We start from the raw sequence: 16,081 nt of genomic DNA on the forward strand, positions 1-16,081 counted from the left end.
GCACAAAAGATCCACTAACAATTCAGAAACGTCCAGATGCATTCTAAGGGTGCTTTCACACCTGCCTCATTTAGTTCGGTTGAATCGTACCAGAGTTCGTTTCCCCCTTTGGTGCGGTTCGTTTGGGCAGGTGTGAAAGCAGCAATTGCACTCGGGTGCGCACCAAAAGTGGACCAAACAAGTGTACCGAGACCTGCTTGAAGAGGTGGTCTCGGTACGCTTTCAAACGAACTCTGGAGCGGTTCGCTTGAGATGTGAAAGCAATCCGACCCAGTTAACGGACCAACGAACCATATGATATCATTTTCATAACGGAAAATGTGATATAAAAAGCAGTAATGTCTGATTCTGTGAGTGAGCACATTATTTACCATATCTGAAAACCAACGAGCACCTCTGTTGTGTAATTACGCTTCTCCGTGCGAGAATGCTGTCCCGACGAAGTCTCAATTCCCGCTCTGCTTCATTATAAAATTCAGATGGTCTCTCTCGACAGACACACGGACAACAGGTCGCCTACTAGACAGCGCTGGGAATTCCAGAGACGGAGAGAAAGAGCGCGCGTTTGAATTTTCCGCAGCAAATATGAATGGAGTAGGCTATATAATTTAACAGCGGGAGAGACGGCTACATTTATAAAATGTTTGTGTGTGTCTCGACAGTTACAAATAAAGCCAAAATAAGCTCATGGAGCTAGCTTGTCAATCATTATTTTGATGGATGACGCAGCGGAAACTCTGACCAATGAGAGGACAGTTTTACTCGCATGTGACTTGGCTCAACGCATTTTGGTACACTTTGAAATGTTGCTATGTGAAAGAAAACCGAACCAAGAAGAAAATGCAACATTGTAACAAATTTAGTCCCTGTTTCGGAACAAAACAAGCTATCCATAGGTGTGAAAACACCCTAAAAGTTCTTCCGTCTCTCCATCAGTGCCAGACTCCAGTTTGATCAATGTAAGGCTGAACATCATTACTGACAATTGTCATTTTTTGCTGCGTGAGATTCTCCAGCTTTGTTGTTGATGAGCAACCAAAGCTCCGCCCTCTTCTGGAAAGGGGGCTGGGAGCAGCAGTTAATTTGCATTTAAAGGGACACACACAAAAACGGCATGTTTTTGCTCACACCCAAATATGGGCAAATTTGACGAGCTATAATAAATGATCTGTGGGGTATTTTGAGCTGAAACTTCACAGACACATTCTGGGGACACCAGAGACTTATATTACATCTTGTAAAAGGGGCATTATAGGTACACTTTAAATAAAAATAACAACAATTTCATGGCCAGTGAGATTTTTTTTCAGCTAAAATAAATGTTGAAAATGCAGCACTAGAAGTGTAGACGTGTAGAAACAAAGAAATTTTATTACATGAAATAAAAAATAAATATTTAAGATTAAGAGTACTATTTGTACATCACTATTCAAATTTGTGACATTGACCATAAGAACTTCTTTGTTCAAAAGGTCAGATGTTTTTCCACTGATGCATGTGACATTATGTTAAAAACATTAAAATATAAAATTGCAAAACAAAGCATTTTCACAAGTTTACTCAGACTTTTGAAAGCACGACAGACAGACTAATTAGATAGATAGATAGATAGATAGATAGATAGATAGATAGATAGATAGATAGATAGATAGATAGATAGATAGATAGATAGATAGATAGATAGATAGATAGATAGATAGATAGATAGATAGATAGATAGATAGATTAAACATAGATAGTTTATAGATAGTCATATAGGAGAATAAGGTGGGGAGGGAGGTTACAAGAGCTCCTAGCCTATCACAACCGTGCACATGGGAGTAAATCTCTCTCCTCTCTATCCCTTCTCTCTCTCTCTTTCTTTCTCACTGCCCGAATGTGACTTAGCTGTGGCTCTGGTCTGCATGCACAGCAGTAGGAAGGCAACTGACACACAGTGATCATCTCTGCTGCCTCCCTGGCTAAATCTGCATGGCGACTTAACACAGAGATTACATCTGCATTAAGAGCACTGTGTTTCACCAGCAACTTTACAAGTAGATTAGAGCCCGATGCTCGCCTGGTGGTGGATTATTAGGAGGATCATTTCTCCAAAGCAGAAGAAGTGATTAGACATCAGCATGCTGTGCGTTTCTGCATAGCGCGAGAGTTTATCAACCTCAGCTCTTCCAATGATCCAGTTTTTCAAGCATTCAGTTGTGTCTTCACTGTGGTGCCTCAAGCTGAGCAGATAGTGGTCTCCAAGGACTCCTCAACTACTTCAGCTTGTTTCAATCTCCACTATTCATCAGCAAGAATGAATTTTAACAGAGAACAGCAACAAATTAATTAGTTGGATGTCAGGTTATCTGCAAAGTTTGGACAGGTGAAGGTGTGTGCAGTTTCAGAGGGAGAGGAGAACTTTGGAAAAGTCCCTCACGAGAGTGCTTAAGGAGAACCTGGAGACATGTCCAAACCTTCACGTCTGGTCAAACCCTCCAAGCAGTCCCGAAAGGAACCTCCAGGGAACCGTTCACACATGCTGGTCGTCGGGGAGAGGCTGATGAGAGCTGGCAGTGAGGGCAACCTAGTGAGATCCAGACCACCCCAGAAGACTTCTGCCACCGATCCAGTGGGCTCAAATCCAGGTATTACTGCTTCATAAATCTAAATGGTGTTAGCACTAGCTTGTGATTTTATTGATTAAATGTATATGTAGCACTACAAAATATTATGAACATGTATACACATACAGATGCTTATATTTCCGGCATTAGTTTAGATCCGCCCGTCTGAGGAGCTATTACGGTATTCCTGACTGCAGCACATGAGTGCGCTTGTATAGTTTGGCTGATGCCCTCTCTATATGGGGGGATTAAGACAGGGGTTTAACCTTCACTGTTCACTCTGCTGAATAGTTACATTCCCCTCCTCATCATCAAATTCTCTCACATCACTTGATCTCACTGGTGCTAATCAAACCAGCCACTCTCAGCTAGAAGTTTATAGAAAGTGACTGAACATGTAAATGAACACAGCTATATTTGTAATGCTGATTTAAGTATAACAATGAATAAAAATGGTTCATGAGCCAGAAGATTGTATCAGTCTACACAATTTCAAACTGATTTTGTTGGCTATTTATGTTGACTTTTAATCTCAGCTATATAATAAATGAACAATAACATCTGTGCACTTATGAGGTTGTATCAACATTTGGGCCAGCACACAGTGATGAGATGATGTTATTAGAGCAGTTGACTTACAAGTTTGACAGTTCGGTTAGGCAAAGGTTTGGAAGAACTGTCATTGCTTTAATTAGGTCAGTTTAGCAACCACATGGTCGCTAATAGGTAAAGGATCGAGCCTTTTAAGTCAAGTACTATTATATCAAACACCATCCACCTTCATGCGGTTTGTCATTGCAAGTTAGAAACACAAGATCAAAGTATCTTATATTATTTCATTCAAATTTAGGTAATACAAAGTTCCACAACAGGAGCTCACATATACATGCAAGTAAAGACTCAGACAAACTCAGATTACTCAAAAGCTGAGTAATTCAGTCCAAACTCAGTCAGAAAATACTGGGTAATGGGTGGTGCTATAATACCTTATATAATATTTTAAGAAAATTAGCTGTTAAAAAACAGAAAATGTTGTTTTAATAATTACACATCTGAATCTTATAGACCATTTGGGAGCAGATGTCACAGTTACATCACTGCAGATGTGTGTGCAATGTGACGGCAGAAAAACATGGTAACAAGTGGATGAAAACTGGCGATATCCACGGAATAAGGGAAAAAATGTCTTGTTGTGCCTTTGGATGTCAGAAATAGAATGCAAAATAGACAGTCTTCATTTTATAGAATACCATAGTTGAAAATGCCCTTTGAAGCTAAATGCAGTTGTTTATGTTTGCAAGCCATTAAATGGACAGACTGGACTGATGAAACCTGCAATGATTACACAAATATTAAAGCATGAATTTGATGTAAACATTAAATCTACATAATATTCACATGTGCAGTTCATAGGGGGCATAGTGTATTAGCCCTACAGTTACAGCATGAAATAATATTTAAACCTATAACATGTTAGATAACATTTAAATTCATTTAAAAAAAAAAATCTGACTTTTTTTCGCAATTGTGAGTTTATATCTCCCAATTCAGACTTTATAACTTGAAATTGCGGGATTATATCACAATTCTGAGGGAAAAAAGGCAGAATATCATGTTTATACCTTGCAGTTCTGATTTTTCTTCTCAGAATTATGAGATAAAAACTCAAAAAACTAGCAATAGAGTGCTGCAGCCATGACATTAAAACCTAGAGGACTAATTCACCAGTGGTTCCCTCAAAACTTTCCTATGGGGTTATTTCTTTTGGTTTTTCAATAGAGTGGTGCAGTGATGATGTCAAAATCCTGATAACTAATTCACCCTGGTTCCTTTGAGATTTTTCTGTGGGGTTTTATAATGGGATTTTTCAATTAATGAGTAAAACAAAGTCTGTGGTAAACATAACTGTACAATGCTTTGATGTTTTGTTCAACAACGCAAATTACACACACCCATAACGAAAACCGAATTTTGAAGCAGTTATGCTTATTTTTTGAAAAAGACAGCTTGTTCTTCAAGAGTCGTCGCTACAAGAGTCGTCGCTATTTTCATTTTTAAACACTTGCAGTCTGTATAATTCATAAACACAACTTCATTCTTTATAAATCTCTCCAACAGTGTAGCATTAGCCGTTAGCCACAGAGCATAGCCTCAAACTCATAGAGAATCAAATATAAACATCAAAATAAATACTTTACTCACATAATTCGAAGCATGCATACAGCATGCATGACGAACATCTTGTAAAGATCCATTTGAGGGTTATATTAGCTGTGTGAACTTTGTAAATGTGCTGTAATATAATCGAGAGCTTGTGTGGCAGGGAGCACACGAATTAAAGGGGCGGTGCGCTGAAAAAATCAGTGCATAGTTAATGATGCCCCAAAATAGGCAGTTAAAAAAATTTATTTAAAAAAATCTATGGGGTATTTTGAGCTGAAACTTCACAGACACATTCAGGGGACACCTTAGACTTATATTATATCTTGTGAAAAAGCATTGTTGGGCACCTTTAAGAGTGAAGTATTGTAGTTATGTTTACCACAGACCATATTTTACTCATAAATAAAGAACCACCACTGGTGAACTAATCTTCCGGGCTTTGACATCACAGCTGCAACACTATCATCTTTATTTATTTATTTATTTTTTAATTCTGTGGCTTCCATACACTGCTACTGCAGAACTGTCATTTTCTGCCACCAAGTAGGCTCCGCCCACAAAACACGTCATTGGTCTGCATTGGTTATCAAAATGTTTGTATTTTTATTTATATATATATATATATATATATTACAGCAAGGAAGCATTAAATTGATCAAAAGTGACAGTAAAGATATATAGTTTATCTGTTACTACAAGTTGATTGCTGTTTGTTTTTTAGTTGTTGTTACAGTATGTGTGATTTATATTTAATCGTGTATAGCGCTTATTTATGTTATCAGTCTCCAGTGACTTTCAAATGCCAAAATGCCTTTCTTTCACTTCAATGATTTTCACTCACACTGCTTAGAGAGGTATGAGATTGAAGGCACAGCCTTAGAACCACTGTCCCCTGCTGTCACCCATTCTTGCTGTCAGGTCTGTTAAAACAGAGATTTATTCCAAAGACAGCACCAATCCTGCCACGCTGCTGAAGATACAGTACATGACATTTCCACAGGCATAGAATCCAACACAGCGTGGACTCTTAGAGTTCTTTCTACCCTCAGAGGCTCCAAATGTGCTGAAAGAGATTCCTCTGAAAAACCTGCAGCACCAATTTCCTTCATGAACTGCCACCTAATTTTAAAGCCTCTTTTCTTGTGGCGGTCTGTGCAATGAACTGCAGTCCATGTTTATGAAGAATGTATTTTTTCTTAATCAGCTGAACTCCAGACTGCATTTTTAGCAAAAGTTGCACCTGAGATATCACACCTGTTTTCATGAGAGCCCTAAAGCTCTATAATGAGCAAAAAAAAAAAAAAAAAAAAGAAAAAAGAAAAAAGAGTTGGGGTGTTGTTTCCTTTTGTAGCCAATCAGAATGATTGACACATCAGTTTGTTTGCAACAGAGTGCCACAGTCTGGTTCTAGAAGTAAAATCCCATTCATTTTCTCAATAGGGGAATCGATATTGAACAATAACTTATAAAACATTAAACACAGACCAGTTGTGAGATACAAGGTTGTTTATCGATGGTATATGCTTTTGTTGAAGCCATCTGTGTGTTCAACAGTGGAATTGCATGATTCTGCAAAAAAATTAATAAATAAATAAAATCTCCACCAAGCAGTGGTTTGCACCAACTCTTAATCAGCCGCCCACTCTTATTAAAGGGACAGGTTGGTAAGCAGACAGTTGACGGTAACCATTGACTTTCATAGTAGGAAAAAAATACTAAAGAAGTCAATGACTACCGTCAACTGTCTTGTTACCAACATTCTTTAAAATATCTTATTTTGTATTTATCAAGAAAGGAACTCATACAGGTTTGGAACAACTTGAGGGTAAGTAAATGATGACAGAATTTTTATTTTTTGGTGAACTATCCCTTTAAATGCTATGAATGACATAGTGTCAGTTGTCTTATACTCCCTAACTACTTAAATATTTATGCACATGTTGCAATGAAAGTAAAATATATCTTTCCTTCATTAAAGCTGTTAAGTACACAGTCCGACATTTTTTCCGATTTCAAATACTTTTAAAGTATTTATAATGTTTTTAAAAAGTTTAAAATTTTAACATAACATTTTAAACTTTTAAAAGTTTATAATGTTATGATTCACCTCGTAGCTGGTTTATTTGGTTCATGCCTTATAACTTATAAAAGAAATGATTTTTTTAAAATCCCTATGTAAAAAATAAATGGGAAAAATACCAACTAAGAACCAAGGTTGCAGAAAAATTGGGTAGGCACTGTTGCGCTCACATGTGCTTCATTAAATATAGAGCTGTTTTACTCAAGATGCCTTCAAAAGAGCATAACCTATGTCCATCGCATATTTAGATTGATATCTAAAAGTTATTTATTTATATTTTTCTCAATAACATTCGGATTTTAAGATTAAATGAAATGCCAACCATCAAAATAACTAGCTAGGTCAGCTTAAAAGTCCATAGATATTGCCTTCAGTTCATACTGCTGTTAACACTTTCTCCAATAAGTGGATGTGATGAGATATGTTTTCCTGTTTGTTCATGTGACGTTTGACATAAAGCCTAAAGGAAGGAACACACCAAGCCGACGGTCGGCCTTCGGGCAGTTTTTCTTCGTCGGCCGACTAAGTTTTCTCAGTGTGTTCCGCACCGTCGGCTGAAGTTGGTCCTCGTCGGCCTTTTTTCGGCCGATTCGACATCGGCGTTGGAGCTCGTCGGTTCGTCGGGCCATTGGATCATTCTGGGGTGCGTTTCCCAAAGCGAACTATGGTCGCAAGTTCCGTCGTTACCAATAGAGTTCAATGGGACTTACGACCATGGTTCACCAACGATGCTTTCGGGAAACTCACCCCTGATTGGCTGTTCAGCTACTGCCGCCTGCTGTTTCGGAAAGGCATTTCATCTCACGCAGGCGCAGAACTGACGTGCTGCTTGGCCGTCGGCTGTTTAGCATCGGTTTGGTGTGTCAGGGCAACTTTGGACACAGACGCTGCCGACGTGAGCCAACCCCGCAGTCTGCTTTCGCTGCCACTAGTTCGTCGGCGTCGGCTTGGTGTGTTCTATTGAAACAGTTCGTTCAGACTGTTCGTTTTAAATGGTTAGTTCACTCAAAAATGAAAATTCTGTCATTAATGTTGTTCCACACCCGTAAGACCTTCGTTCATCTTCAGAAACACAAATTAAGATATTTTTGATAAAATCTGATGGCTCAGTGAGCCCTCATTGACAGCAAGATAATCAACACTTTCAGATGCCCAGAAAGCTACTAAATAGCCTACATATTTAAAACAGTTCATGTGAGTACAGTGGTTCAACCTTAATGTTATGAAGAGACGAGAATACTTTTTGTGCGCCAAAAAACAACAACAAAAAAAACTATTCAACAATATCCAGTGATGGGCGATTTCAAAACACTGCTTCATGAAGCTTCGAAGCTTTATGAATCTTTTGTTTCGAATCAGTGATTCGGAGTGTGTATCAAACTGCCAAAGTCATGTGATTTCAGTAAATGACGCTCATAAGGGTTTCGAAACATTTCGCAATTTCAATGTTTCATGAGTTTGATACACATTTCGTAAAGCTTCAAAGCTTCATAAAGCAGTGTTTTGAAATCGCCCATCACTAGATATTATTAAATAAAGTCGTTATTTTGTTTTTTTGGCACACAAAAAGTATTCTTTTCGCTTCATAATATTAAGGTGGAACCACTGTAGTCACATGATCTGTTTTAAATGTCTTTAGTATCTTTCTGGGCATTGAAAGTGTCTTGCTGTCAATGGAGGCCTCACTGAGCCATCAGATTTTAATTAAAATAGTGTTAAAATGAATAATTAAAAATTAATAGAGTAATTAATGACAGAATTTTCATTTGGGGGTGAACTAACCCTTTAAGTGTTCACAATGATTTGATTCACAGATTCACAGTCCTTGTATTATGTATTACTGTATACTTTTGACTTGGTTTATGTAAATTAGGATGTTTTTGTTGTATTTAGTATAAATATACCTGTTCAAGTTTGATATTGTCACCCTAATTGGTATTGTTAAAAATATTTAATCCTTAAACAGTGGTGAAACTGGCCGAGATTCATGGGGGGACCCTAGGTGGGAACATATTTTAATATTTTTTCAACCACAAATTCAGAAAAATTTACATAGCATTTTGAGGCTATTACATGGATTACTAATTACCATCCCGGCCCTTAAGTAACCTCAAGTTAGCTACTTTTCATTTGTAGCTGCTTTAAATTATGATTGAACCTGCACTCATGCCTTTTAAAATCACAAAATAAGTAGTCTATAAATAGTGATAGCTTAGGGAAAAGAATGAGAAATATGTTTCAAAAGCAAGTGATATTAATCATTAGGCTACGGAGGTCTATCGGGTGAAGAAACGCTATGCAAGGCTGGAGATAATTTGGGCCACTATCTGCTAAATTGTGTGATTTCATGTGCCTGCTCTGCAAATGTATGGGAAAAATTAAAGTTCTCAGAAAATCTTCTGGAACAACAAATTTTTCTCTTTATGATTTCCTCTAGAGTTAACGCTCATCACACCATAAACCCTAAAAAACAGGATGTTTTAAAAGGTCATGCTTTATTTCTTTAAGCAATACACTACACTCTAAAAAATGTTGGGTTAAAAACAACCCAAAATGGACAAACCCAGCAATTGGGTTGTTTTAACCCAGCGGTTGGGTTAAATGTTTGCCCAACCTGCTGGGTAGTTTTATTCAACTCATCCATTGTTTAAAAATTACTGTATTGCTTGCTTAAAATGAACCCAAAGAATGTTGGAAATTCACTTTAATTAATATGTTTAATGAATAATAATTAAACAATAAACATTTGTTAAATTGCTTATTAATAAATGTTCACCTTTTGATTATTATTGTTGCCTCTAGTAATTATATGTGTCTTATTTTTAATTTCCAACCTATTTTGGGTTCATTTTAAGCTATCCATAGTCATTTTTAAACAATAGTTGGGTTATATAAAACTATCCAGCACGTTGGGCAAACATTTAACCCAACCGCTGGGTTAAAACAACAACCCAATCGCTGAGTTTGTCCATTTTTAACCCAACTTGGGTTGTTTTTAACCCAGCATTTTTTAGAATGTACCATTAGGAAACATCACTTTAGCAACTTATCCTACACTCCAAAATGTGTTTACGTTTTATCATAAAAGCTTAAAATTGCACTTAATCATCCTACTAAACTGCTTATTATACACAGAAATTTAAGATGTCTTCATTTTGCTAGTGAACTGAACTTTGATGCTCTGTAGTTATATAACCTCCTCGCATCTGCCTCTGATGCACTAATGTAATACAGGAATTAGCTAGATCTTCATGTGCCATTACGTCAGCTTAATCAGCAGGAAGCGATATGGTTTGACATCAGTGTGATCTCACACAGGATGTGTGCATGTCTTGTCCCAATCCTCTCTGCTGCCCTGTCCAATCTCATTTTTGTCCCTGCCATCAGTTTAGCTCTCTGGCATTATCAGTGTTTCCACAGCTTTGGAGCAAAACACTACACAAAACACACAGTATGCAGAGCACAACAACCTCTTCTAAAAATAAAAATAATAATAAATAAAATCAATGTTTGAAATTATGAAGCTTATTTTTTCCCCAAGTTTCAATCCTGTGTTCACATTAACATTCTTGGCATTCAGTGGCACGTTCTGCATGGAAGAACTGCAGGGTGCTGGTTAATATACTGGCCACTTCTATGTAATTTTCTGATAATGATTTGGAGTTTAAAGCTGCTGTGAGCATGCTTTCAGTCTAATCTCCAATCGAGTTCAGTTTGTCCGTTTATGTAGTTGCTGAGCCCAGGAATATTAGTCCTATGTTGTCAGAACCACAGCTACTTCAAAACCTGAGCAGGCCAAGATCCACGCTGCAGAATGCTTAACTTGGCCTCTTCACTGAGTTATTAAAGATACACATCCCCCTATCCCCCCTCCCAACAAAAACGGGCTATAATGAGACTTAGAGGTGACTGGAGGGAGAAGACGGCAGTAGCTCTTCCTCAGGTTGCACTATCCTTCTTCTCAAAGAATTTATTTCCTACTCATTATAGTCAGGAAAGAAGATTAATTTCTGACAATTTGCCAGCAGAGGCTAGTCTTTGTAAAATAATAATTTTGTAGAGCCGTTGTGAAAGTTTCTGTTCTATTTTCAGTTGTTTGTCAAGCCACTGAATCAGCTCATTTTATTAGTACTTTGTTTATTTTGAGCCTGACATGTGAGTAAAATCACACCAGGACAATCAGTCATTCACAATGTTTCACAAGTGTAAGTGTTGTAATTGGCGAGACCGGTGTGTGATATTGAATCGAGACAGTTTCATGAGGTTATCCATTACCACAGGTGGAGGTTATGTATTATTTAAAAAATGGTGTGGTTTGGTTTCTCTTTCTGCTTCTTCTCTCTCTCACCCGTGTATGTTATATTGTTTTTTGCTCTTCACACACACTCAGTCAAGGAATAAGGTGTGTTTCCAATTGTATGATTTTGTGGTTTTGTGGCTAGCACCAGATAGCTTGTTATGCTATTTTCAGGGCATTTTTGTGAGTTATGTTCATGCCAGTTTAGTAAAAGTTACAGTGAAAGTACCTACTATGAAAAAAAATATATATATATTCTTTTTCAGATTTTTCTTACTAGTCTTAAAAATGTTAAAGGTGCCCTCGAATGAAAAATTGAATTTATCTTGACATTGTTAAATAACAAGAGTTCAGTACATGGAAATGACATACAGTGAGTCTCAAACTCCATTGTTTCCTCCTTTTTATATAAATCTCATTTGTTTAAAAGACCTCAGAAGAACAGGCGAATCTCAACATAACACCGACTGTTACGTAACAGTCGGGGTGTACGCTCCCAATATTTGCATATGCCAGCCCACGTTTCCACAATATAAAAGGCATTAGACAAGGGCAGCCAGTATTACCGTCTGGATGTGCACAACCAAATCATCAGACTAGGTAAGCAAGCAAGAACAATAGCGAAAAATGGCAGATGGATCAATAATAACTGACATGATCCATGATAACATGATATTTTTAGTGATATTTGTAAACTGTCTTTCTAAATGTTTCGTTAGCATGTTGCTAATGTACTGTTAAATGTGGTTAAAGTTACCATCGGTTATTACTGTATTCACGGAGACAAGACAGCCGTCGCTATTTTCATTTTTAAACACTTGCAGTCTGTATAATGCATAAACACAACTTCATTCTTTATAAATCTCTCCAACAGAGTAGCATTAGCCGTTAGCCACGGAGCACTATCAAACTCATTCAAAATCAGAAGTAAACAATATAACAGTATACAATACTCACATAATCCGACGCATGCATGCCGCATGCATGACGAACACTTTGTAAAGATCCATTTTGAGGGTTATATTAGCTGTGTAAACTTTGTTAAGGCACTGTTCAAGGCAAGCGCGAGCTCTGTGGGCGTGGACCACGGGATTTAAAGGGGCCGCAGCATAAAATCGGCGCGTTTATAATGATGCCCCAAAATAGGCAGTTAAAAAAATTAATTAAAAAAAATCTATGGGGTATTTTGATCTGAAACTTCACAGACACATTCAGGGGACACCTTAGACTTATATTACATCTTTTAAAAACATAATCTAGGGCACCTTTAATGAAGCAAAATATAATATAATATAATATAATATAAAATAATATAATATAATATAATATAATATGTAATATCGTGAATAAGTCACAGCTGAAGGGCATTGTTACAAGGGCATGCCTGCAACCCCTTCAGCCGTGACTTATTCACAATACAGCACTAGCCTTGAGTACCTTATTGCTTTTATAAAACGGTTACCACACAATACAAATATTAAAGCCAAAAATATGTATCACTGCAACTTTCATTAAGTAAACTTTCACTAAAGCCTTCCTTCCACCGGAAAAAAATAGTCCCTGACCGTGAACAGCAACAGAAGTTACATTATTACACCTTTAGATGGCGGCAAAGACTGTCTTTGTGAGTGTGTCAGTCAGGAGCGAAGACTTTTATATTGAAAAAACTAAATTGTTGTGAACACAGAATCAAGGACAGGAACTAACTATTTTATAAAATAAAATATAATATAATATAATATAATATAATATAATATAATATAATATAATATAATATAATATAATATAGTGTGTAAGTGACATTTTTTCCTCATTTAGCTAAAACAAGCACTTGCCAAAAAAAAAATATGACAACAATAATTTCAACATTTACTCTCCTAATGGAGTCCAGGGAAAGCATGTTGGGAACTACAGACCTACAGCCCAGTTAGTTGTCAATAAAAATGACAAAGTTCAGTAAGGTCAGCCCTATGTAACAAAGTAACTTGAACAAGCAGCAACAATCTTTTTTTTTTCCCAAGCCACAGATTCATGAATGAATGAATGAATGTAGATAATGTTTCTTGCTCTCTCACTTTTTTATCTTATTTTTATTGTTTCAATGCTACAAGTGTGATCAAACACAAATTTCAACTACACGGTTGACAAAAAAAAAAAAAAAAAAAAACCTAGATAAATGAACAAACCAACATTTGCAGTATTTCTGAGGCATAATGTGATAAATTTGAGGGTTTTTTTTGTCATGATAAATTGCTTCAAGGTGCATAATGAGCAAAGAACAAACTAAAGTACATAACTTGAGCTCTTTATTACTGCCCATAAGAAAAAAAGCTCTGTCAGAGATCTGTACACATCGAGAATAGTTTATGTGCATCCTCATTTGAAGCTTTAACTTTTTAAAAAAATATTGCACAGCAATGAAAACAGAATACATCATCTTTATGCTTGACTGAAACTGTCCTTTCAGATAACTACAACAGCTGCTGTCAAATCACAGAAGCATCTTGTAGCTGTCATACAAGGACAACACTAAATTTCCCAATGCTTCAACTGCTGCCAAACAAGCCAGATCTAATTGATCAAAAGCCACTGTTTTGAACATGCCACTGTTCCTCTTTATAGCTAGATATTTGGGTTCATGTCTGAGGCCTTGTCTTGACAAACACTAATGTTTTGAGTGCTTTTTCATTTTCTTATATGTCTTTGTAACCACCTGAATCAGAGACGTAAAGTGTGTAAAAGTTCTTCTTTTTTAATGCAAGTCTTGTATGATGCAGGTGATTTTAAAAGGATGCACTGCATTGTAGACCATTTGTTTTATATATATATATATATATATCATGGGCATTTTCAGCCAGTGATAAATTAGAGATTAGTCTGGTTAGTCTACCCAGACTGGTTAGTCTACCCAGAAAGGCTGGTAATTTGGTACTGCACACTGCCTAGTCCACAGGATGGTTTTATGTCTTGTTTTGGCACAGAGATTAGAGTCATATTTAAACCACTTCACCATTGCTCCCTGTCTATGCCCAGTCAGAATCTCTACACAGGAGCAAACAGCAGAGGAGAGATCCTACTCAGGACCATAATGAATTTCTCCTCCTCTCATCTGTGCTGTTTGTGATGAGTGCTGTACATGCTCACTGAGAGTGTAGTGAACCATTGCAGCATGGCAGTCCAGAGGACCCTGCTCCAGGGCACAAGTGAACTAGATCAATCAGCTTGGCTTTGTCAACCTAGGAAAGCCCTCCACCACCACCATTACATCTGTGTCCCTCCCTGCACTGTGCTGCTTTTAGGTGTCACATCCTTTTGGCAGCCTTTTTGTTTTAAATCAAAACACTCACTGAGACAGTTCTTCAAATACATCTTTTATGTCTCCTACAAATCATATATATATGAGCAAAGGTGGCTGTGAAAAAAAATCTGCATTGTTTATCTTTTTGATCTTTCATTCAAAAAATTCACAAAATACTAACCTTTCATTGAAGGAAAAGAATTGAAAATGGGGGAAAAAGCTCATTATTAAATAAATGTTTTTCTCCAATACATGTTTGCCCCAATTATTATTGGCATCCCTAGAAATTCTTCTGAGTAAAATATCTTTGAAGTATATTCCCATTCACATTTAAATTTTTTAGCACAGCAGGGTGACTAGGAGCATGAATTTGTGCGTAAGATCTATGATTATTGAATTCAACCGCTTGTTTTAAAATCTTCCCAGTCTACTGACATTTGTTATGACATCCGCTTCAATTATTACAATGCTCATGATAAATTTTGATTTTCCAAGTAAATCCACTTCAGCTATTTACTCTTCGACAGAGAAGCCATAGAAATATACAGGGCTACCAAAAAACAGAAGTTCAAACACAAAATTCTAAAGATGGTAGCACACTTGTTTCTCTGGTGAATAAGGTCTTAGTGATGAAAGAAAACAAACTTCACCGTGAGTAAATCGGGGCCTTGAATCATGTTCTGACTCTTGTACGTTACATGAGGATGAGCAAGTTGCAGGCTGCAGTAGTTCACTTAATGGCCACCGGTGTTGCTAATAACAAGGTTTTCTGAATTCTACAGCCCCTTTAAGGCAAGGCAAGGCAATTTTATTTGTATAGCACATTTCATACACAATGGTAATTCAAAGTGCTTTACATAAAGAAGAATAATAAAAATAGAACACAAGGAATAGAAATAACAGTAAAAACAGAGAATTTTGTGCGGGTGCTGTAAGTAGATTTTGAACACTGCTGTTCGACATTGTTGATATTTGAAATCAACCCAAACAATCCCACCCCTCTCTTCATTGCTCCGCCTCCAAAACTCACACTCCAATCCTAACCACCCTGCTCCGAGTCAGTCTTGAACCCCAATCGCTGATGGCATGCAAGGCTAATGAGCTACCAATGACGCTAAACACTGCATTCTGTAATAGTCGTCGGTTTGCAGTGATTTAAAGGGATAGTTCACACAAAAATGAAAATTTGATGTTTATCTGCTTACCCCCAGCGCATCCAAGATGTAGGTGACTTTGTTTCTTCAGTAGAACACAAATGATGATTTTTAACTGCAACCGTTGCCGTCTGTCAGTCTTATAATGCGAGTGAATGGTAACAAAATCTGTAGTCAAAAACACTTCCATAGAGAAATCTAAATTAAACCCTGCGGCTCGTGACGACATATTGATGTCCTAAGACACAAAACGATCCGTTTGTGCGAGAAACCGAACAGTATTTATATCATTTTTTACCTCTAAAACACCACTATGTCCAACTGCGTTCAGCATTCGCTTAGTGAGGTCTGATCGCGCTCTGACAGCGGAAGTGATGTCTCACACTCATTGAAGTATATGCGCGAGACATCACTGCCGTTGTCAGAGCGCGATCAGACCTCACTAAGCGAATGCTGAACACAGTTGGACATAGTGGTGTTTTA

General features: G+C 37.2%; 1 protein-coding gene across 1 annotated transcript in view; it reads left to right on the top strand.

Moving 5' to 3' along the window:
* Nucleotides 1-1,901: 1,901 nt before the first annotated feature.
* The window catches only part of si:ch211-207d6.2 (sickle tail protein homolog), a 72,724-nt gene continuing 58,544 nt past the window's right edge, over nucleotides 1,902-16,081 (top strand). Inside the window, 1 exon segment of the mRNA XM_048164886.1 lies at nucleotides 1,902-2,627. Within this exon segment, the coding sequence (XP_048020843.1) occupies nucleotides 2,447-2,627 (181 nt within the window). The 5' untranslated portion in view covers nucleotides 1,902-2,446.

The sequence above is a fragment of the Megalobrama amblycephala genome, linkage group LG17, assembly GCF_018812025.1.
Source record: "Megalobrama amblycephala isolate DHTTF-2021 linkage group LG17, ASM1881202v1, whole genome shotgun sequence".
NCBI lineage: Eukaryota > Metazoa > Chordata > Actinopteri > Cypriniformes > Xenocyprididae > Megalobrama > Megalobrama amblycephala.